Source organism: Mesoplodon mirus, assembly GCF_964341445.2.
Source record: "Mesoplodon mirus genome assembly, chromosome: 5".
NCBI classification, from domain to species: domain Eukaryota; kingdom Metazoa; phylum Chordata; class Mammalia; order Artiodactyla; family Ziphiidae; genus Mesoplodon; species Mesoplodon mirus.
Genome location: NC_138980.1, coordinates 12064097 through 12087831, shown reverse-complemented (window position 1 = coordinate 12087831; position 23735 = coordinate 12064097). Strand labels below are relative to the sequence as shown.

Below are 23735 nucleotides of genomic sequence, written 5' to 3'. Positions count from 1 at the left end.
TTAGAAGGGTAAGCCTCTGCAAACACATTAAATAATGTATTCCCCAAGCAAACATGATTTTTGGATGATTTGCTATTTTGGATGGCAGTGAGGTAGAAAGGTGGAGAGACCTGAATTTGAGTTGCAGTTTTTTTTTTTTTTTTAATGTCGGTCCATTCATTGGTTTGTTTATTTTACTTTTCTTTTTGGTTGTGTTGGGTCTTCGTTTCTGTGCGAGGGCTTTGTCCAGTTGCGGCAAGCGGGCGCCACTCTTCATCGTGGTACTCGGGCCTCTCACTATCGCGGCCTCTCTTGTTGCAGAGCACAGGCTCCAGATGTGCAGGCTCAGTAGTTGTGGCTCACGGGCCTAGTTGCTCCGCGGCATGTGGGATCTTCCCAGGCCAGGGCTCGAACCCGTGTCCCCTGCATCGGCAGGCAGATTCTCAACCACTGCGCCACCAGGGAAGCCCTGAGTTGCAGTCTTAACACTGATCAGTTTTGTCATTATAAAGCAGAACCTTTACTGGCCATGCCTCAGTTTCCTTATCTGTCATGGCCTGTGAGCTCCTAGTGGGTAGAGACTTTATCTTATTTTTCTTAGTGTCTCTATTATTTTGGAACACGCTTGGTGCTCAAACATTTGTGAGTAAGGGGGTTGAATTAGACCAAGTATAAGCACGCTGGCAGCTCTGATGATCTCAGCTCTAATATGAAAAACTGAGATGAGAAAATGTGAGCAGGACATTCGTGACTTCCAAGTATCTGAAAGGCTTCCTTCATTCTAAAGAGCAATTGGAGTCATTCTGGGAGGAACCCCCGAGACCTAGAACTTAATAGACAGAGGTTGGAGGGAGAGGATTTTCATGATGTCAACTTAAAATCACATCCACTCATTCAGCATTGACTGAGCACCTACTCTGTGCTTGTTAATGTGACCAATATTTAAACTAGAGCAGGACAGTTAGGGCCCCTGACCTCATGACCTTACAGGTCAGAGGAGGATAAAGACACACGAACCAACAATGAAAAACATTCGTGTGGTGATGAGTGAACAGAGGAAGGCACTATGGGAACGGAGGAGGGACACGGAGCCAGAACTGGATGGACGAGGCCAGTTTCCCAGAGGAACTGCCGCCCCAGTGGGGCCCAAAGTATGAGACTTCACAGGTGAGGGCAAGAGATGAGTCGGGGAGAATAGTCCAGAGGGGGCAGTCAGCAGGTGAAAGCGCGGGTGGTAAGCGAGGGCCCTGCCCAGGCAGAGAACCTCACTTCCGATGCCGTGGGAGTGTTCTAGTGGGGTCAGGTGGTCCATAGGTAGGGATGTGGCAGAGAGGAGGGGTGTCTGATATGGAGCCTCAGCCCAGACGACCTGAACGGACTTGGACTTGTCATCCTGCAACCTGAACTTGTAGAATTCAAGTATGTTGCGTGTCTCCTAGCCCCTCAGAAGCAGGGAAGGCAGTCCAGCCTGCAGATGAATGCTCCTTTGTGTTCAACAGTGGGTACATCTGGGGAGGACGTCTATGCTTCTAAGATCCTTAGCAGCACCAGTCAGGCCCCAATCCCTTGACCTCACCACCCCCCCAGCTAGTCTGCTCCAGCTACACTGGCTCATGTTCTGCCTCAGGGCCTTTGCACATGCTGGTACCTTAGCACAGAAGGCTTTCTTGCCATTCCATTCCTGAAAATTTCCTACTCTTCATTCAGTTCTCACCCCAAATGTCATCTTCCTAGAGTGGCCTTAACCTAAATCAGACACTCCCTGTTATCTCAACCAGTTTTTTTTTTTTTTTCCACAGCACCCATCACCATTTCTTTACACTGTTTGTAACTTATTTGATTATCATCTGTTTCCCCTTGCTACAGCATAAAGCTCCATGAGGGTCTTTCCACTTTTCCATCACACCAATCAAAACAGCAAGCAAGTCATCCGAAAGTAATGTTTGCTTGGGGGATACATTGTTGAATATATTTTGCAGAGGCTTACCCTTCCAATTATATATTATTTAAGCTAATATTACATTTATAGCAAGTTCTGCCTGCACGAGCACTGCTCAGAATTCAGTGTCTTGTCTGTTCACTAACATACACTCAGTGCCTCGTACAGTGCCAGGAACGCAATAGGTGTTTGAAAAAATAAAACGTTGGTTGGTGTAGAATGAATGCACTGTGGCAGGGAGGGCTGATAAAATTCAGGCTCTTGCGATGACTGCATATGTTAACAGACCTACCTGAGTGGGTTCCATGCAGAACTGAGTTCACGTGCGTGCGTTCACAGGCACACATGCACACCCGTCCCCCACCTTGTTCCTGCGTCACTGTCATTTGCCACAAAAGTAAAAGTAACACGAGCCAACGTGTAATTGCAATGTCATATTAATCATACAGAAACCAAAACAAAATTACTAACTCCCACTTCCTGGAATACTAATAACACTAATGCCAGGATCATGATGCAAGATTATCTGGGAAGCAATTTTCCTTTTGTTCTGCTACCTACACATGTAGCTGTTTCTTGCTTTTGCAATCTCTATGTAAATCATAATCAGGAGGAAATATCCTAGAGGGTGGTTATATGCCTTCCTTATCAGAGAGAATCACGCGCTAAACCCATCTTAGGAAAGAGCAGAAGTTTTAAATCGTAACAGGAGGAGGTGGTTTCAGTTCTCTCTTCCAAAAGTCTAGAAGAAAGTCTTGCTGGAGGGGAGGAGCATTAATGCATTAAGAGGTCCTCAGGCAGAAGTTCGCTTTATGATTAGGCTTTGGAGGGGGGAGGATGAAGGATATACCTGGGTGTGTATGAGTGTGATTTAACCATCTCTTCCTTCTGTGGGTGTAGCACCCCCTTTCTCTAAGGTTTCCCCATCTAGGAGTTTTTACTGAGATGTCCATCACACGAGACACGTGTCCACGTGTGACCCAGCCAATCACAGACCCCCACCTGCCTGACCAGTGATTGGCCCCGGGGTGTGACTGCCATTTCATCTGTGCCAGGCCATTCAGAGTTCTTCCAAGGGATTTTAGATTTTAATTCTGTAAGAGATTGCTTCCTCTTCCCCCTGGGTCACTAAGCTGAACTGGTATATCAGTCTGGAGTCATCTTTAGCCAAGTCTGCCTGACTCCCAGGGTGAAGAGGTCACCAGTCGAATGTAGGGGTAAATTAGGCTAAGTGTCAAGGGAAATACTGCTAAGAGATGGAAGGGGGCTGAGAGAAGGATGTCAGCCTGATGATATCATTTGAGCTGGTGAAGTCGCTAAGGCTAGCTCCTCTCTGGTAGCAGCCCGCGAGGCATGCCCTTTTTAATTGAGCTAATTTGAGTGCACTTCCTGTCTCTTGCAGTGGAAAGATCCCTGACAGATATGGAGGCATTTATGCACTAAGCATGTTCCAAGGAGGCGCCTTAGAAGGGGGCATGGTCATCATACCTTCCTTTGTCACCCACTGTCTGAATGCCCATCCCATGGCACTTGTCACCAGGGATACAGCGGTGAGATGGTCCTCGTGCTCATGGAGCTTACAGGTACCCTGATGTAACAGCTTTGTGAGTTTTTTGAAGGCCAGAGGAAACAGGAAAGGGTGGTGGGTGGTGAGGGCCTGAGGGAGGAGGACTCTTTCAAGTGAGATTCCTGGAGAAATCCTTGGGAGGCATCATGAAGACCTTCCCTACTTTGAGTTTGGGCACGGACAACCTCTCGAGATGTTGCCAAAGCAACCAAGCCATAAAGATTTTGGTGGAAGCGGGTGGCCACGGTCCATCCATCCACTATTTTACATTTCACCAGCCTTTATGTAAGAGCTGCTGATGCATTCCTCACCTGAGAGGTGCCCTTGGCTGGAATGCTGGAGGAAGGGGTACCTAGTTTCACTGGGTACTGTTCTATGGTAATATCTTCACCGAGATTTTCGGTAAACTCCAGGGATGCTCAGAGCCTTGAGCCCTCACGTCACTCAACTGGCCAGGCCGCCGGGAGCTTGCCAGTCCCTGGGGAAGGTCAGGCGATTTGCCTCAATGCACGAGACCTTCAGTTACCACACCAGAGATGCTCTCCAAATCCCTTCTTATCCACGGCGGGTGGGGAGCAACGATTACATGGTGCTGCTTCAGTGGTAGCACCTGCAAGTTCATTCAGTTTCTTCCCCGTTGCAAGTGGCAGCACGGGGGCTGTCAGAATCTCACATCTCTGTCTTGGGGTTCAGTTCCCTGCCTCTTCCCTCCACAGAGCCCGGCAGGCCAGCCCCTGAAGGGCTTCTCAGTCTACATGATCATGGAAGGGGCCCCTTAAAAGGTGAGCATGACACAGCAACCCTGCGAGCTGCCAAATCCTGTTAATTGTGTGTGCTCAGTAGCTCTCAGATGTCCCTCTGTCTTCTCTGCTAATGATTTCGTTTCTTGTTTGGATTACCCCTCTCCTCCTATCCTATCCCCGTCTGATCTGTCTTCCTCTGCACCCGAGGAAGCCTGAGAGGTCTTTCTAACGCGACAAATCCCAACATGTCGCTCTGCTAACCAAACCCTGGAACAGCCCCGCCACTGTCCTCAGGATAAATGCCAGCCTAGCAAACTATGCCCTTCCATTCCCTTCCCACCCTAACCCTGACCAACTCTCTGGCCACACTGAGTTAGTCTTCTGCAATGACATTCCTTTTCTTTGGGACCTCTCTGCCTTTTTACAGGCGACACTCTGTCTGACCACCCCTTGCTGATATATCTTTGCCTGGCTAATTCCTACTGCTCTGTAGAACTGATTCCAACTCTTCTATGAAGCAACCCTCAGCCCTGATCGGGATGGCAGGGAACCTGCTACGTGGTCACCAAATCTCCTTTCATTGTCTCCTTAGGCATGCAGAAAGACACCATTTCCTGAGCTTCCTTGCAGTTAAGTTGAAGTCACCCCACTGTGTTCTCACCAGGGAGGATGGCAGTGATGCCTGCCCTGTCTAGCCCTGCTCATTAAGCCCTGATTTCAGGGCTTATTTGTTCACATTTGTTAACCGATCACACCCCATCCTCCCATGGCTGATACAGTGACGTACCCCTTCCCTTGACATCCTGGCCTCCGGGATAGCTCACGTCACACGACTCACATGTGACACTCCACTTTCCCTCTCTACCTTCTCCCACCTGCTCCCTGGCAATTTCCAGGAGTTGCTTTTATTTCATTCACTAAACAATTTATGAATTGAATTAAACTAAATGAGATGCAAATAAATTCCAGGCTTTCTCCCTCATTTTCAAATTACATTTTCAGTCCACTCAACCTGTTATAATCTCATAGTGATTTTCATTTAAGAGAGCTAAATGGATATGTGATTATTGTTACAGGAACTAACACCAGACAATTAAATGTTGAGGTGTTGATAGATAAAGCTGTGTTTTGATTTGCATAAACATGATGCCAGCAAATCTAACCCTGGCAGAAATTCAGTTATGAGACTTGCGTGCCTAACTTCTGCTAATTACCATGAGTACCATTATTACGATTTTTAATATTCAGAGTTGGGATTATAGCCATTTTATTTTAGGGCTGCATTTATCTTTATTTTGAAAACTTTTAGTCAAAATGCATCACTAATTTATCAGAGAAAAGGCACGATTACTATTTCTAATCAACTTCTATGGTGCAGTGTATCAAAAATCAATTATACAGCCCTGAAATCCAGTCATTAAGGATTTAGCTACTAATCTCATTTCATTTTTGTCTTTAGGAAGATACTGCAGCTTGCAACTTTGCAGATACCAGCAGAGGAAGAAAAACATGGGAGACTGCTGATAACCTAACGTGGAGAATTAAACTCCAGCCAGACAAAGGCGAGGGCGGAATCTTAACATGGAGTGGCCTGGCTCTGCAGGGAGGTCACCTGGGCTGGCTGGATTTCAAGCCAATAACACGGCAGAAGTTATGACCCAGGTTTTGTTGAGCATCAGCCTTCTAATCTCAGGAATTCCAAAGCAAAGCATGTGTTAAACCCTGCCGTATTGCATTATTTACCATCTTCCTGGTGAGTATCTCAATCTGCAATGATTTGATCTGTTAACTGACTTCTTATCTGCGGCCCCTGTTGTGCCATGTAGCTCCAGCGCATAGCACAGTGCCTGGCTCCTAGTTAGGGGTTCAATAAATAGGTGCTGACTTTGATGAAGACCGAGATCCCGAGGATTCTCCCCAGTGCGAGGGAGAGCCTGATGGTAAGAACCAGTCCCTTTTGATGCCACGTACATGAACAGAGCAGGAACCAGATTATCTGGATGACTGTTGCTCTAATCAGGAGGCTGTGAGGCCTGCTGGTTAAGAATTCTGGCAAGTGAGACAGACAGACAGACAGAACTGGGGCTGAGTCCTGGCTTTGCTGTTTGTTTGCTAGCCGCTGTACCCTTGGACCGGTTATTTAGCGTCCCAGAGCCTCTGTTTCCTCATCTGAAAAAGGGAGATAGTAACACCTACTCCCACAGGGCTCTTGAAAGTAAGATAATACAAGTAAAGCATTTAATGTAGTGCTCTCATCATAAAAGTCCTCAATACATGTTATATATTGGTTTTTAAAGCTGTAACTTGTGGGTACGTTACCTAGTCTGGGGAAGCTAGAGTTGGTTAAAACTTCCTGCTGCAGTTTGCTTGTTACTTCCTCTTAGGAAGCCTTCCCTGATGCCTGCAGGCTGGATAGTAGCACCTCCTCTGTGATGCCACCAAGCCCTGGATGTTCCTCTCTCTACTCACTTAACCCATCGGATTATCCTGAGGTTTATACATTCTACCGGACTGTCCACTCCTTGAGCGTAAAGCGCACATTATAAAACTGTCAGTACGGTAGCCATGGGCACCAATTCATTTGTTGAGTTGGGCAAACAGTGAAAGTTGACAGAGAAGATAGCGAGTGTGAAAAGAAGACCAGAGGGTTCTCTGCTTATAGCTTAAGGTAAATCCCCAGCTTTTCTAGTCCTAGGAAATGCAGAACGTTTTCTCCGAGGTCTGAGTCCCAGCAGGATGTGGCTCACGTGTCTCTCTCAGGGAAGAGAGAAAGGCACAATGGAAGCTTGGGAACTGGGAGATGGCCTCAGCTCTGGAGGAAAGGGGGTGTCCCCTACCACTTTGTGGGGACAAGTTGGGTGGAATGACTTACCCGGAGCTTCCTGCCAAAGATGGTAACTTTGCCTTTAATCTGTTCCTTTCTTAGGCGCCACTCGATGGAGTTCAGGCCATTCTCCATGGGCAGCGAGATGTTGCAGCGCCCAATGGTGGGGGTGATGGTGCCCGCTAGGACGTGGGGCTCGCTGTGGAAGCTGACGCCCATCCCGTTGGCGTACATCACCCGCAGGGTACCGTTGTTGCAGAGCTGGTAGCTGTTCCGCACTTGATCTGGAGAAATGTAAGTGGGGGCGGGGAGAGGGAAATAAATTATCCACTCTGTTAGTCACAAGAGAACAGAACCCCTATTTTTGTAGGTTTCCATGGTACTTTGCAGCTGTCAGTGTAAGGCTGCCTTCAATTAGCACACACGCAGTGTTAAGGTGAGTAGCAGAGATGCCACTGATCCACAGAAAGAAAAACATTATTAATATGTGGCACTCCAGAAATAATTATGCTGTGATATTTTTCTTTTACTCACGGAAGACTATGAGGAGTACATTTAAAGACGCCTCTTGCCTACACAATTCGTGTCAATCAAATCCCCGATCTTTAACATATGTATTTTAGCTTAAATGGAACAAAATAAAGGAAAACTACTTAAAAAATTTTTTTTCTCCTTTCGCCTACTCTCTCACCTGAGGCTGATGGTCTACCATAGGTCAGCTCCACTGCAAATCAAGTCTAGGATTCTTTGAGAAAACAAAGAGAAAAAGCAACCTTCCTGCCCCTCATGCGTTTGCTGCTGACTCCACCATGATGCCATCTCCACTCCAGAGGAATCTGAAGAGACTCAACTAGCACGAGGGAGACCGAGCCAGCGGGTGCTGATAACGTGTGTGTCTTCCCAAATGGAATCTACACTAGTCAATCATTCAATCAGACTTCTGGCCTTTTCCTTTATCGAAAAGTTCCAGGTAGGAAATGTGAGTCGGAGACTCCTTTTATAGATACGATGCTTCCTGATTATTTGGGCAGAGGAGTCCAGCTGGCCTGGCCTCTAGAGGCGCTGGCTTTTGGGGTAGTGCGCAAGTGTGCACCTGTCACGACTGCAGCCCTCGTGCAGAAAGACAAAATCTACATCGTTAATCATCTGGCAGAGCAGAAACAGAGTCATGGAAACAGGCTCTGTCGTGGGATAAATAGTCCAGCAATGACACCATTTATCTACCGAGAGGACACGTTTATCCTCGGCCAATGGGCTAGCCCACTGACATTATATCTTCATTACCTGCACAATTCCTTTTCTTGCCAGCCTGTGCACTTGTCCTGGACTGTATGTCATGTCGAACAGCAAGAGTAACCACGAGGTGGTCAGAAACCTTTGAGGTCTTGGCAAGAGACTGCTAAAGGGCTCTGTGACTGTAACAACCCCACTCATCACACAAACGCTTGGAAGAAAGGGAGAATCAGAATGGGACCAAAAAACAGGTGGGCTCAAGAGACTAAAACCACCTTTGAGAAGGTAACTGTGTGTGTGTGTTGGGTTGGTAGGGAGTGCTGGTGATGGAGAGGTGGGGGCAGCGTACAGAGGGATGAAAACGGACATTTTCACATAAATATGTAGACATTCCCAACTATCCATCCACTTGGTTTGGTATAGATGACATTCTCCTGCATCTGATTGATTAAGTCCTTTTCTACAAGATTGACCTCTTGCAGAGTTAGTTTGCTATGGACTAAAACAGCAAGCTGAGGGGTGGGAGGTCTCTGGAAGTCCTCCCAGGCTTGGTAACTCACACCTACCTCTGGCCTTGGCTGAGTCTGGGGGTGAGGGGCTTACCTTGTACCACTGTGTAGGAGGCCTCCACAGAAGACAGGTTGGTAATGACAGTGACATCATCATCACGGTTGGAGTTCTCAATGTCAATGGTGATGGATTTCTCCATTTCCCGGTGTAGGCTGGTCACCACCCCCGTGGGGCGTGTCACATTGGTTAGGCGGCCCTCGTGGTCATAGCTGGAGAACAGACACACTGGTTAGAAGCACAGTTCCTGGGACTGAAGGCTTCCCCAACACTCAGAACCACACAAGGGACAGACTCATGGTGCCAGAGAAAGAGAAACTGGCAGGTGGGGTGGCCAGGTGGTGCAGCACGCTGAGGCTCCTCGTCACAGTCATCAAAGCTCCAGCCTGCCCTGAGAAACAAACGGTGATGCTTTTTTCTACTACCCACTGATACACCTGAAAGCATACATTTCACCTTAGGCAGGGGGTACTTAATCATGCTTTCCCAAGTTAGTTAGTGAGAACAGCAACTTTATGCTCAGCTTTATGCTCTTTGTGTTCCACAAATTAAAGGACTGAATAATGAACAAATAAAATCTGAACAGACCAATTACTAGTAAGGAGATTGAATCAGGCATCAAAAACCTCCCACCAAAAGTCCAGGCTCACTTGGCTTCACTGGTGAATTCTGCTAAACATTCAAAGAAGAGTTAATACCAATTCTTTTCAAACTCTTCCAAAAAATAAAGGGGAGGGAACACTCCAAAGTCGTTTTACAAGGCCAGCATTACCCTGATACCAAAACCAGCTAGGGACACTGCAAGAAAAGAAAATTACAAGCCAGTGTCTCTAAACATAAATGCAAGAATCCTCAACAAACAAAATATTAGCAAACCGAATTCAACAGTACATTAAAAGGCTCATACACCATAATTAAGTGGGATTTATTCTAGGAAATGCAAGGATGGGTCACATTGGCAAATCAATCAATGTGAAATACCACATTAACAAAATGAAGGAACAAACCGTATTATCATCTGAATAGATGCAGAAAAAAATTCAACGACGTGGGTATAGAGGGAACATACCTCAACATGCTAAAAGCCCACAGCTAACATCTCACACAATGGTAAAACGCTGACAGTTTTTCCTCTAAGATCAGGAACAAGACAAAGGATGCCACTGTATTCAACATAGTATTGGAAGTCTTCTTATCCAGAGCAATTAGGCAAGGGAAAAAAGGCATCCAAATTAGATTTGTATATGACATCATATTACATAGAGAAAACCCTAAAAACTTCACCCAAAAATCTGTTGGAATAAATAAATTCAGTAAAAGCTGCAGGATACAAAATCAATATATAAAATCTGAACTGCATCAAGAAAAGAATAAAATACCTAGGAATAAAGTTAACAAAGGGGCAAAACGCCTGTACACTGTTATAAGACACTGATGAAAGAACTCAAAGAATACACAAATAAATGAAAAGATAGATAGTCCATGCTCATGGATTGGAAGAATTAAACTGTCCATATTACTCAAAGCAATTCCCTATCAAAATTCCAATGGCATTCTTCACAGAAATAGAACAAACAAACACTCCTAAAATTTGTATGGAACCACAGATATCCTACTAGCCAAAGTAATCAAGAAAGAACAAAGCCAGAGGCATCATGCTCCCTGATTTCATTTGGTGTGGCACTGGAATAAAAAACAGCCACACAGACTAATGGAACAGAATCGAGAGCCCAGAAATAAACCCACACACACATGGTCAATTTACTTATGACAAAGGAGCCTAGAATATACAATGGGGGAAAGAACAGTCTCTTCAAAAAGTGGTGTTGGGAAAACTGGCCAGCCACATGGAAAAGAATGAAACACTATCTTATGCCACTCACAAAATACCACTCACAAAATTAACCCAAAGGGATTAAAAACTTGACTGTAAGACCTGAAACTATAAAACTCCTAGAAGTAAATATAGGCGGTAAGCTCTGTGACATTAGTGTTCGTGATTTTTTTTTTTGCATTTGACACAAAAGCAAAGGCAATAAAAGCAGAAACCAACAAGTGGGATTATATCAAACTAAAAAGCTTTTGCCCAGCAAAGAAATCATCCACAAAATAAGGCACTACACTGAACGAGAGAAAATATTTGCAAATCACCTATCTGATAAGGGAAGAATATCCAAAATATATAAAGAATTCATACAACTCAATAGCAAAAAATGCAAATAATTTGATTATAAAATAAGCAGAGGATCTGTATAGACACTTTCCCAAAGAAGACACACAGATGGCCAACAGGTACATAAAAAGATGCTCATCGTCACTAACTACTAGAGGAATGCAAATCAAAACTCCAATGGGGTGCCACCTCACACCGGTCAGAACGGCCATCATTAAAAAGTCTACAAGTAAGAAATGCTGGAGAGGGTGGAGAAAACGGAACCCTCCTACACTGTTGGTGGGGATGTAAACTGATACAGCCACTATGGAAAACAGTATGGAGGTTCCTCAAAAAACTAAAAATAGAGTTACCATATGATCCAGCAATCCCACTCCTGGGCGTATAGCCAGACAAAACTATACACGCACTCCTATGTTCAAAACAGCACTATTCACAATAGCCAAGACACAGAAGCAACCTTAAGTGTCCATCGACAGGGAAATGGATAAAGAAGATGGGGTACATATATACAGTGGAATACTACTCGGCCATAAAAAAGAATGAAATAGTGCCATTTGCAGCAACATGGATGGAACTAGAGATTATCATACTAAGTAAGCCAGAAAGACCACATGATATCACTTATATGTGGAATCTAAAATATGACATAAATGGACCTATCCATGAAACAGAAACAGACTCGTAGACCTGGAGAACAGACTTGTGGTTGCCAAGGGGAAGGTTGGGTGGGGGAGGGATGGATTGGGAGTTTGGGATTAGCAGATGCAAACTGTTATATATTAGAATGGATAAACAACAAGGTCCTACTGTACAGCACAGGGAACTATATTCAATATCCTGTGATAAACCATAATGAAAAGACTATATATATGTATGTAAAACTGAATCACTTTGCTGTACAGCAGAAATTAACACAATGTTGTAAATCACCTAGACATCAATAAAATCAATTTTAAAAGGTACACATTTTCAGTTTTAAAATAAATAAGTCATGGGGATCTAATATACAGCATGGTAACTATAGTTAATAATACTGTATTACCTATCTGAAAGTTGCTAAGAGAGTGGAACCTGGAAGTTCTCATCACAAGTAAGACATTTTTTTGTAACTATATGGTGACAGACGTTAACTAGACTTGCTGTGGTGATCATTTCACAATATATACGAATACTGAATCATTATGTTGTACCCCTGAAACTAACATAATGTTATATGTTAATTTTACCTCAATAAATAAGAAAATTAAACAATTCTACATGTATTGATATAGGGAGCTTAGTGTCCCCAAGTCTTGCTGCCAAGCAGGGACAATGTGAGGAGTGTATTCTGGGAGCCCCAGGCAGCGATTTAATTCCAATCCACTGTATTACCTGGACACCTACGATGTATAGATTGCTGCGCTTCATTGTGAGATAAACAGTAGGAACTGGAGAGTCTACTTTTGGGGAAGAGCGGATTGGGGTTGAGGCCAGACTCTCAGGGGCCAGAGGGAGAAAATAGATCTTCTTTAACTTTTAAGGGAGATTCTGCTTCCTATACCCATGGAGTGAGTATCTCCAGATTCAGGTCTCTTTGCAAATAACTCTGCACATCCTGGCAAGGAGTTATGAGTTCCAGTAATGGGACCTCATGGCGACCCAGTGGAACCAGTCCTGCCTTGACTCATGTGGGGCTGGAGGCTGCATCTGACTCATTTCTTCAACATCTATTCACTGACTTCCTACTATGTGCCAGGCACTGTTCAAGGCTCTGGGGACACGGCTAGGAACAAAATGGATGAAAATCCTTGCTATCATGATGTGTGCAAGCTAGATGGAGAGAGTCAAAATAAACTGAAGTCTAAACTATAGTGTATGTCACACACTATTGCTACTATGTATAAAAGAGAGAACTAATGAGAACCTACTGTACAGCACAGAGAACTCTACTCAGTGCTCTGTGGTGACCTAAATGGGAAGGAAATCCAAAAAAAGAGGGAATATATGTACACATATAGCTGATTCACTTTGCTGTACAGCAGAAACTAGCACAACATTGTAAAGCAACTATACTCCAATAATAATTAATACAAATATATGGAGTATGTCAGATGGTGACCAGTGGAAAGGATTGAAATCAAGGCGGGAGAAGAGAGAGAGCACGTGTAGTGGTGGTTGTAATTTTAAGTACAGTCCTGTGACTGTCAGGAATACAGGCCACTCTCCCCCAGTCCGAGGACTTAGCAGACACCACAGAACTTCCAGAAGGCATTCCCACGTCTGCTCCATTCCTGCCGAGCTCTCTGTGAGGCACTTCCCAACACAAAGAGGATGTGGGAGAAAGGTAACAGTTAAAGGGACCCGTTCCAGGCTCCTTGAATTGCAGCGCCTGCTTATTCCAGGAAGTAACTCTTGAACCCTACTCCGTGGAAAGGCAACTTCCATCCCTCCCTCCCTCCCTCCCTCCCTCTGATCCGATATTCACTCCTTCCCCAGTTGCTTGGTTGGGAGGAGTTGCTCAGGACTGGAATAGCCCTTTACAGTTTCTCTCTTCCTGTCCTTGAGGGTGACGCGTTTTCTGTTCCTCTGGGCCCCAGGTTTACTAAGGCAGGCTCTGCCCTGGCAGGGGATGGGGGCGGCGCAGAAGCACGGGGGCATGGGGAGAGAGCGGGATAAATTCCAAGTGGAGTAGTAAGGAAAGACCGAATGTGAAAACTGCATTCTTCAATTCTGCTTCTCCAAAACGAATCTCCAGCTACCTGACCCCTGTATCCACTATGCAATTGGTTCTTTGGAATCTGAGGGGGTGGGATGGAGATAGAGGTGCGATAAATCAACTGCTTCTCTCAATCCCATTAGCATCTACCCTTCATTGAATTTCTATATGCCAGGTGCTTTGCTAATTTCTAAAAGTAGCAATATATCATCTCAGTGAATTATCACAGTGCCCCTATACGGTTTGCATTATTATCCCCACTTGACAGATGTATGGACACTGAGGCTCAGAGAGGTTAGGTAACTTGTCCAAAGTCAATAAGTAAGTATATGGCATTCATATCCTTGTCTTCCTGACTCCAAGATCCAGGAGCTTTCTGGTATACTGTGCTGTCTTCTGGGGAAGGCTGTGAAAACCTGTGTTCTCTCAGAGATATACCCACCAGGCTACATCTTCTATCAGGACCCAGTGGCCTACATCTGGGGAAAGTTCAATTCCAAGGCTGGGGCTTCCTGGAACTTTCTGAAACTGACCGACCATCGAATAGGGCCAGGATAATTCAACAGTGTTATTTTTCCTCACCTTTCTCTCCCGCTCCCAGAGTCAAGGAGGAATTTGTCTTTAGGGGTCGTACCTTCCCCCAACTTTTGGGACAGGTGAGTTCCCTTTTGGAATCCAAAGGAAGGCAGGAGTTCCCAATTCTACTCACAGCCCTGCTTCAGGACACTGGTGTGTAACGCAAAGAAGGCGAGACTTGGAGACCTGGATTGGAGTCCTGCTGCACCGCTGGCTCTCTCTGGGGCCTTGGGGGCGGGGTGACGGGGGTGGTGGTGGCTTCACATCTCTGAGCCTCAATTTCTTTATCCATAAAATGAGGATAATCACACCTGTACTTAGAAGGTCGTTGTGATGGGTGGGCGGACGAAAGGCTTCTCTACCTATAAAGCACTATGCAGAAGGCAGGTGCTCTTACAAGCACTCACTGAAGGACAGATTGTTTTATAAGAGCCTCAAGGCCTCTGTGTGGTTTTGTTCATCACTCTGTTAACTCCTTTCTCTAAAGTTTTCACTAAGGCTACTGCGGTCCCCACGGGAAGTAGAGTCTGTCTCTGATTTTTAAACAACCAACTTGCTGACCATGTGTAAAACATACCACAAAACAGAAAAAAATTACCATCTTGTTTAGGAGGCCAAGAAAGCCATACGCACTGAACCCCTACAATGGAGAATGTATGATAATTTACCAACTCAACAGTATGGGAAAAAAAGCAGCTCTTCATATCAAGAGAGAAAAAAATTATGCTTCCATGTAACTTCTGAACGAACATTAGAAAAAACAAACAAACAAAAGCCGTAACCTTGTTTTCATTCAGCTAGGGGCCCCTTCTGGAAGATACTCTTCCAGTTGGAGGTCCTGCCTCAGGATGCACCTCAGTCCGGATGAACTTTGTTACTAGAGCCTCTTAAGTCAGGCCTACTTCACACTGGCCTCCTGAGGATGACACCAAGTCTCTCTGAAATGCATTGAGTCTTCAGGTGCAACTTCCAGAAGAGAAGATGAGAATCTAGGAGGCGTTTGGGTGAAAGTGTAGCTTTAGCCTAACTTGGTGTGAGAGCTAAAGACGGCACTTAGATGGTGCCTTCAGGGACAGAGTCACTGGCTGATAAAGTGTGATCAAGTCCCAGTGTCTGAAGGATGTTAGGGTGCTTCAGAAGTCTGAGAAAGACAGCTTGGCCCAAAGAAGGAAGGAGAGCAAGGGCAAGCAATTCTGCAGTGCAGCCAGTTTCCAGGAGGTGGCAACAGCTTCCTTTACATTCTCCCAAACCCACTGGAATGCAAACAGGAAGTGCATATCCCTGAAAGTAAAACTGATCAACAATGAGGTCTTCTGTTCTCTCCCCTGTCCCTCCTTCCTTCTGTGACAACACCTTGCCAACTCACTAAATTCTCAGCTGGCAGCAACACCTAGACGGAAAGCAAGCAACGACTCCAAATAGATAGTGGTTAGCCAGATCCTTCACCATCAAGGAGAGCCAGATACTTATAAATTCCATCCCTGTCTCAGCCAGCGAATCATGCCTTAGCAATTTCCTCCCACCAGCATGCCACTGGTTAATACCTGCAGCAGCAGGCAGCTGGACCAAGAACTGCCTGCAGGAGCGAGGGAAAAGAGCTTTTTGGTAAAACAAACAGCGGGACTATCAAATATGAGATAATTGTTAGGGGAAATATGCCCAGCTCTCACATCTTTTAATATACCTAGCACTTTATCTGTATTGATCTGCTTCTGCTAAAGAGGAAATTCAGAGTTTATCTACCTGTCTGTGCAATCAAGTGTGTTGCTGGACCTATTGGCAAATTACAGGAGCCCCATCAGGATCCTGCTTTTTAGTTTCTAATTTCCGCACCCATGGCAAACATGAACAATCAGCAAAGTTAATCAACACTTGATCTCTCAGGCGCCTTGCATGTCCAATATCCTGAAATTGGAGGGGCAAGCAGGCAACAGGCATTCCCAACTCTTGGAGGGAGGATGTTCAATACCAGACACCCAACAGTGCAAATCATTGAGGAGTCAGGGGACGGGAATAACCTGGGGCATTCAAGTTAGGAAGACAACCCGAGTAAACAATTCTAAAAGCTACACGGACGGCCAGTCCTGACGCCAGCGAGGGTAGGGTGAGTACTATTAGGAACTACTTTAAAAATCTACTTACTCATAGAAAGTTGTCCATCCGGTTTCATCACTCTTGGTGGCTAGGAGGCCAGTGTTCCCATCATAGGTCATGAGGCCAAGCTCCAAGTTCTGCGTGGACACGACTTTGAGACCTCCATTGGTGCCCACTGTGAGAGTGATGATCTGGTTGTCAGGCATGAGCAGGTGGCGGGGCATGCCACTGCTGTCCCGACGGATCTTCAGGGAATTTCCATTATTGTCAATCAACTCAGTGACATCATTGTCGGCACTATACGTGAAATTGTACAAGTACTCCCCTGTCACCAGGCTCACAGTGTACTGGTGGATGCCGTCGGCGTTGAAGACGTACAACTCCTGTTCTCCAGGAGATGCAGCCTCATACTGGTTGAAAGCATTCAGGACGGGCTTGTTCTTGCTGACCGCCCTGATTCGAATATTTCCGAGGTCTGCGATGTAGATGGTACCATCGGGAGCTACAGCTAAGGATGATGGGGAATTCAAGATGGCATCAGTCGCATAGGCATCATCTCCTGCGTAGCAGTTGCAATTGACATCGTTTTTGCAGTCACAGTCGGAGGCTGCCCCCGCTAAAAGGCAGATCTCCCCATTGGTTGTTACCTGGCGTAGACGGTTAATCTTCTTCTCATCTGTCTCGGTGATATAGAGGACCCCAGTGTGAGAGAGGGCAATGGCACTGGCTGACTCCAGAGCAGAGTGAATGGCTAGTTTGCTGAGCGAGTAGTCAATGCCAGGAACCTGGCAGTGCATGGGGCGTCCCGCAATGATGCTGACTTGGTGGTTCTCGGTGATGCGAAGGATGACGTTGTTCTCTAGAACATACAGGGAGTTGTCCATGGGGTTGATGGCAAGGTCTGTTGGCCATTCCAGGCGAACCTGTGGATGATATGGCACCAAATTCAAGAATAGCCTCTAATGTGCTCAGTGTTTAACTGTGCAGGGCACTTCTATTGATTTTATGCAACTGGGAGAAAAGACTGACTTTTTTTTTTTTTTTTTTTACTAACACACTGTACGAGACGCGCCCATCATGGAACCACTTGCTCATTGCCTATGCTGGGTGTACGCAATAGCGAAGAAGTAACTTGGAACAGACATCTCCTGCTTTATCAACTGCTGTGGCTAGAGTAGGTCATGGCTAGAGTAGGTCACCAGTTCTACCCATGATGCTCTTGACAGCCCCAGATAACTGGACCAGGGTCAGAGTCATCACATACAGTTAGGTGGTTCACAGCACAGAGGGCTAGTGTGATGCAGCCCATACTCTGCTCACCAAGCTGTGGCCCTGAGAAGGCTAGGTTCATTTAGCATCTTTATCCGATTCACGACAAGGAGCCACATGGTTTAGAAGGTGTCCCTGACCCAAGGGCAGCCAATGCACAGGCTGGCCAGCGAACTACAACCTGAGTGTTTGCTTGAAAAAGTGAACTGGACCAAACACATCCCTTCTCTGCAGAATCTGAAATGAAAACCTCAGTAACTAGTGAGGAACCTCAGTAACTCAGTAACTAGTTGAGGAACTTGAGCTGAAATTATGAAGTTGACCGAGGGTGGAAAAGGCCCTTTTGGAAGAGTAAACATAGACTCCAGGTTGTTTGAAGACCCTTATATTCAAGTCCCGTTTCTGTAAATCAACTATACTCCAATAAAAATTTTAAAAAAGAAGTATAAAGTCCCATTTCTCCTGTGGTACATTCGAGTGAGCCTCTGTTCTCTGCCAACAGGTAAGAACCTGGACTAAAAGACTATCACTTGGGGGAACATCGCAGAGGGATCTGCTTTAGTTACTACTGCGCAAAGTAAAGGTTTATCTAGTGAGGATGCAATCATTTCAGATTAACAGGGAAGTTCTGATTGACATGTAATACTGTATGGTACATTCTCAAACCTGCAATAATGATGAAGAAGAAAGGTAATTACACGGTAACTCCTACCCTATAATCTGCCATGGCTGGAGTGTGTCACCAGCTCCACTCTTCTGGGCAGAATTTCCCTCTCCCATTCTCTTTTTCTACTTCTCTCTCATTTTTATCTGACATGTCCCATTCCATCCTGCTGTCTAGCTCACCTGAAGCCTTCTTCAAACAAACCTGGGATCTGTATCTATATCACCTCCTCCCCCTCCACTTCCAACCCAAACAGGCCCCAGGTGAGAACTTCAGGCCCAGAACCAGGTGTGGTGTAGTGATGAGAAGTGAGAGAAAGAGAGAGAGAGAGAAAGAGAGAAAGAAAGAGAGAGAGAGAGAGAGTGAGTGAGTCCCACCTGGGCCACGTCCATGCTGGAGTCACAGCTCAGTGGCCGGACAGCAGTGAGGTCATTGGAACCCAGCAAGGTGGAGATGATTCCATTCTGGTCAACCTTGCGGATCATGGTGGCGTCGACAAAGTACATGAGCCCGTTCTTGTCAACTGCAATACCTGAGCAAGACAAACAGTGGGAGTGCGTCTCTTGGCAAAGAGCAGGGCTGGCAGGATGGGGTTGGGGGGTAGGGATGCCCTACCGGGCATTACCTTCTTGGATTAGGGACCTGACTGGAGTAGCACACTGAGAGCTGTGGCTCTCAATCTTTTAAGGCGATACCCCTTCTCAGGGGCACTGTGCTAGATCTGCCTAATTCCTGGGGCACTGGCTGTTTCACCACGCAGCCAAAGAACGAACCTTGGGCTGCAAGTGAACTAAGGCTGCAAATGAAGGAATGGGGAGATCATTTTGCATCTGCTCTTTTTAGAAAAGATGTTATTTTCCCAAGTTCACTGCTTAAAAAATTATTGGTAGTAAATTACTTGAATACCCTTCACAACTGACTGCAACAGTGAGGTTGGGAAACAGCGACCCTTGCAGTCACAAACTCCTAAGTCAACAAGTATCCTCCAGGAAGTATTCCCAGTGAAGCCTCCTTGACTCCATCGATACTCTGGGGGGAATGCTGGTCTTAGCACTCCCTTGGTAAGAGGCAGACAGCAGCTTCTATTTCTTTTGCATTTTCACCCCAGGGCGCAAGCCCAAGGCTCCCCGTCCTTATTTCATGCTGCTGTGTGCTTTCAGCATAGCTAAAAATGCTAACAAGAATTGGACCTCCAAATGACAGGTCCTTAACCTTCTTTTTTTTTCCTTTTGTTTTTTTTTAACATGCCCTTAACCTTCAGTTAGCCCTTTTCAAACAGAGATCCATCAGGGCCAAGAACTGCACTCCCCCGGCCCCCGCCCCCAAATCCAGGCCCTTGGAAATGATACCCATTCTTAATTGCTACCATTATGGGGCATTTGCAAAATGTCAGGTACTGTGCTTTTGACTTTAGATACACTATTATCTAACAGAACAGCTGTGGAGTGGTTGGAGGCCCTCCTACCCGGCTCTGTTCTGTCTGCAGCCCACACAGCTGGCGCTCTGGCTCGAACATTTCCTTCTGACTCTCTGTGACTGGCAGCAGCCAGCAATCTCCAGGAGCAAATCCACCCCGCTTTCCATTTGCAGCCTTAAAGACATTTGCGGGTGATGAAGTTTACCTCAAATAAATAAATCCGGTTTCTTTAAGAAACATTCACCCACACACCAAAGCCATCTAGCAGAGTTAAATTATTCTAGGGGAAGCTGTGTTTGGGACTGCCTGGGCTTAGTTCAGTTCCAACAGGGAGGGAGCCATGCGTGTGGCAAGCTCTCTTTGGGGAAGGGCTTTCTTCCTCTGCAGCCTCTACCTCGAGGGCTCATCAGGGTGGCATCCACAGCCTTGCCTCCATCCCCGCAGCGGGCTTCGTCGAAGGGCAAGCATTGCTCTCCCGTCCCTGCCACAACTTCTGAATTCCCGGCCAGGTCTTTAGCTCCGCTCAGAGACTTGACTCGGTAGATTCGCCGACTGTTGGTATCAGACACGTAGAGAGAGCCGGACACAGGGTTCACCGCCAGATAGTACTTGTGTGCTGGGTTGTTGCTTTAGGAGAGGAAGTACAGAGACGAATGATAAGGGGCTATGCAGCTGACCTCCTGGATCAAAGAGATGACAGAAATCCCAGCAAGACTCTACCCACCTCCGCTGTCCTTCCACTTTAGTGAACTGGAAAGAATCTAACGTAGTAAGTTAGTGTTCTAACATGTCATGGCTCTTAGCTGCTTCTAATTGGACTTAAGCTCCTCACGCTATCAGAGAATGCATCGCTTTCCTTCATGCTAGAATACCATTGCTTCATTTAGCTGTTGCGAAAGATCTCACTCTGATACTGCTTTTGTGTTTGTGTCTTGTGGGTGCCGGCCTCCTTTCTTTACCCCGTGGGTTTACTATGTCTGCAAGTGGGGCTGAGGAACGCTTCCACGGGACAATGTCCTCTTTTTTTTTTTTTTTTTTTGCGGTACGTGGGCCTCGCACTCACTGTTGTGGCCTCTTCCGTTGCAGAGCACAGGCTCCGGACGTGCAGGCTCAGCGGCCATGGCTCAGGGGCCTAGCCACTCCACAGCATGTGGGATCTTCCCGGACCGGGGCACGAACCCGCGTCCCCTGCATCGGCAGGCAGACTCTCAACCACTGTGCCACCAGGGAAGCCCAACAATGTCCTCTTTTTAATCTATGCTTCCTCAGTGCCTCCAAGGTACTAGATCATGAATACTGGGCCAACCTGGAGTTTTCCTAACTTTGTGATGGGCGGCTCCCCAGAGCCATCCCCCGTCCTCAGCCTCAGACCTTCTCTACTGTTCCTCGGTTGTGGATATGAACAAAGTTGGTATCTTGTGTGATGACATGTGATATCTTGCCGATATCATGTCCAGAATCTGAATTGTAAAGGAAGGAGATGTAGTTTTCATATCTTGGGTAACAGTGAGGTCACAGGCATGGCCCAGGATCTGCCAGGACCCTAAGACACACTAGGAGAGAGATACCTCAGGGTGGGGGAAATGAATTAGGAGAGCATGAAGCCTCAGAGACCTGGATCTCTTTCTCTGCCGTGCGTCCAGCTGTCCTGTGTGTTGCTGACGAGGACAGGGTAAGATCTATAAACTTGGCTCAGGACTAAGACACAGGAAACTCTAAACTCAACTGGGACCCAGCTGGTGAACCTAGGGAAGTCTTTTGGCCACGATGGGTCCTAGATTCCTTATTGGGGTAATAAAGGAGTCAAATCAGAGCATCACTCATGACCCTTTTGGCTCCAACCCTACATTTTCATCCCTCTGCAGTGTCTGTCACTGGCTGGAGGTTGAGACCAGAATGGGTACTCATGCTATTCCCACACTGGTGATTAGCATCCCTGCCCCTAGGATGCAGGCAGCAGACGCCTCTCTGCCCTAGTGTGGGAGACTAGGTTTTGGTGCCACATGCCTAAAATGAGCACAGGTCTTCCCCCCCCCCCCACCCAGTTATTTTTCAACTGTAGTTTGGAATTATGGGAAGAGAGGAGCTGGGAAAGGTGAAGGGAAGGTAAGGGCGATGGTAGTGTTGGATACGTCTGTCCTGTAGACAGTAGCTGGTAAATTACTAATGAAAACACCACCATTTGGGTTCTTCCCTGAGTTAAGGAAGAAAAGAACAAGGAAGCCATTTTCAGGAACAGTTTGTGTGTCGAGACTGTCTTTAATTCCAGCCTCTCCTCAGGTTGCTATTAAGGCATATCAACTAGAAGTCAAGGTCTTTCTAAAATTCCAGCCTAGATAACAGGTCTGGGAGAGTAGGCTACCTGGGTTCCTTTCCTTCCTTCCTTCTTCTTCTTTTTTTGGCTACTAAGTCTTGAGAGACTATCCATACATGCAAAACAAATTAGGGCAGAAAGGGAAAATTCATGCCATTTTCTAATTAGACGCTGTACTTCGTTACTGACCACACAGGAGCTGGTGCCATCATCAGAAGAATCAGGGCACTGCGCACCTGTGCCTGTCTGTGAGCAAGATAATTAATTCTGGACTTTCTAGGGAGCCCAATTCAAGGAGGCTTTTCAAAATCTCTGGCAGAAGAGCAGCCAGTTGAGGGGGTGGGGTCAGTTCTTGCTGGGAGCCCATTCTTCCCAGGGCCTCATAACTCATTTCAATCAACATTCCTGCAGAGGAGCTCAGGGAGATGGACGGCCATGCTTTCACACTGGGGCTACGGCAAAGGTCAGATGGAGTACAGAAGTTTGAAGCGGGTGTCCTTCCGGGGCATTGCTGCCTTTTAAAAAATTTGGCCCAATGGGGGTGTCTACAACTAGCCAATTTGGGCGTGCCTGAGATGGTGGAGGCAGAGGAGTCCTACGCGTGGCTTTTGCACTGACTTTGATGATCCTGTACAGCTTTATTCTTTGTCTAATTTTGACCTAACATCATGCAGGAGCCTCTGCCAACTTCATTTCAAGGAGTGAAGAGAAGGATTCCCTTGAGTATTAAAATACATTGCTTTGTTTTTTCCTCCTCTTCCAAATAAAAAGAAGGTCCCTTTTCTTCTATTTTAGTGCAACCTGGAGTTTTCCTAACTTTGTAACAGGAAGCTCTCCAGAGCAACATGCACATATATGTGAATTGGACCAATATGGTTTAGGTGATGATCTCAGAGCAGTTGAATGACAAAGCCTACTTAGACAAAAAGTACTCGGTTCACACCCTTCATAATACTTAAAAGTGATCGAATTCCATGGCAATTTCCAATGCATCTGACTGTTGGATTCATTCTGACCAGCAGATTGGCAATTAACTTGTTTTTTTTTTTCTTTTTTAAAGTGACCATATATCCAGGGGGAAAAAATCATTAAGGAGTTTGAAAATGAGTTTTTGACCCGTTTCCAGTTCATTAAAGCTTTTGTGAACCCAGTCCAGCATTTACAAAAGCCAGAAGTTTGCCAAGTATGGACCGCACTGAGCAGTCGGGATGAAAGTTTGCTGAGGGTTCATTACCTTGCACTTGCATCTTCCGGAAATTCTAACTACTGTCAGCTTATTTGGTTCCTTTTTGACTGAATTTCATAATTGCTAAAGCTTATCATATCCACAACACACAATTAGCACATAAAAAGTTACTATATTTGGTACATAAAAATATACAACATTACACAAGAAAGCACAAAACAAAAAGCAAACACAAGGACGCAAACGAACCATATCAAATTATATGGGAAAGACTTCTTCATCTTACCTATGTTTAAACTCTTTATTTCTTTAGAGAAAGAAAACAGAAGGAAAAAGAACAAACAGTTAGTGGAAGAACTGATGATAAAGCAAACATAACATTTTCGTTTCTTGTATAATGGGGCCCCCCAAAAGGCACTCTTTTTCTTTTTTTTTTTTTCCCTTCTAGCTGACAGCTCCCAGCACGATTATCTGGAAAGCTCCCCTGATCTT

At 45.8% G+C, this 23735-nt stretch overlaps 1 protein-coding gene and 1 long non-coding RNA gene across 12 annotated transcripts in view; one reads left to right on the top strand and one right to left on the bottom strand.

The window, feature by feature from the left end:
- LOC309804817 overlaps positions 1-5756 on the top strand; it is a 52857-nt gene extending 47101 nt beyond the window's left edge. The window contains exons 2-4 of the long non-coding RNA XR_014294171.1: positions 3321-3501; positions 4202-4267; positions 5688-5756. This is a non-coding gene — a long non-coding RNA (uncharacterized lncRNA). The remainder of the gene's footprint in view (positions 1-3320; positions 3502-4201; positions 4268-5687) is intronic.
- The window catches only part of TENM2 (teneurin transmembrane protein 2), a 530300-nt gene that overhangs the window by 43565 nt on the left and 463000 nt on the right, over positions 1-23735 (bottom strand). For 8 of the 11 annotated variants that reach the window (XM_082622423.1, XM_082622422.1, XM_082622414.1 and 5 more), the window contains 6 exons: positions 23530-23550; positions 20138-20370; positions 18704-18858; positions 16442-17316; positions 8889-9064; positions 7101-7336 (listed from right to left, as the gene is read on the bottom strand). In XM_082622423.1, coding sequence (XP_082478549.1) covers positions 7101-7336; positions 8889-9064; positions 16442-17316; positions 18704-18858; positions 20138-20370; positions 23530-23550 — 1696 coding nt within the window. The remainder of the gene's footprint in view (positions 1-7100; positions 7337-8888; positions 9065-16441; positions 17317-18703; positions 18859-20137; positions 20371-23529; positions 23551-23735) is intronic. The other 3 variants (XM_082622416.1, XM_082622418.1, XM_082622421.1) reach the window with 1 other exon arrangement.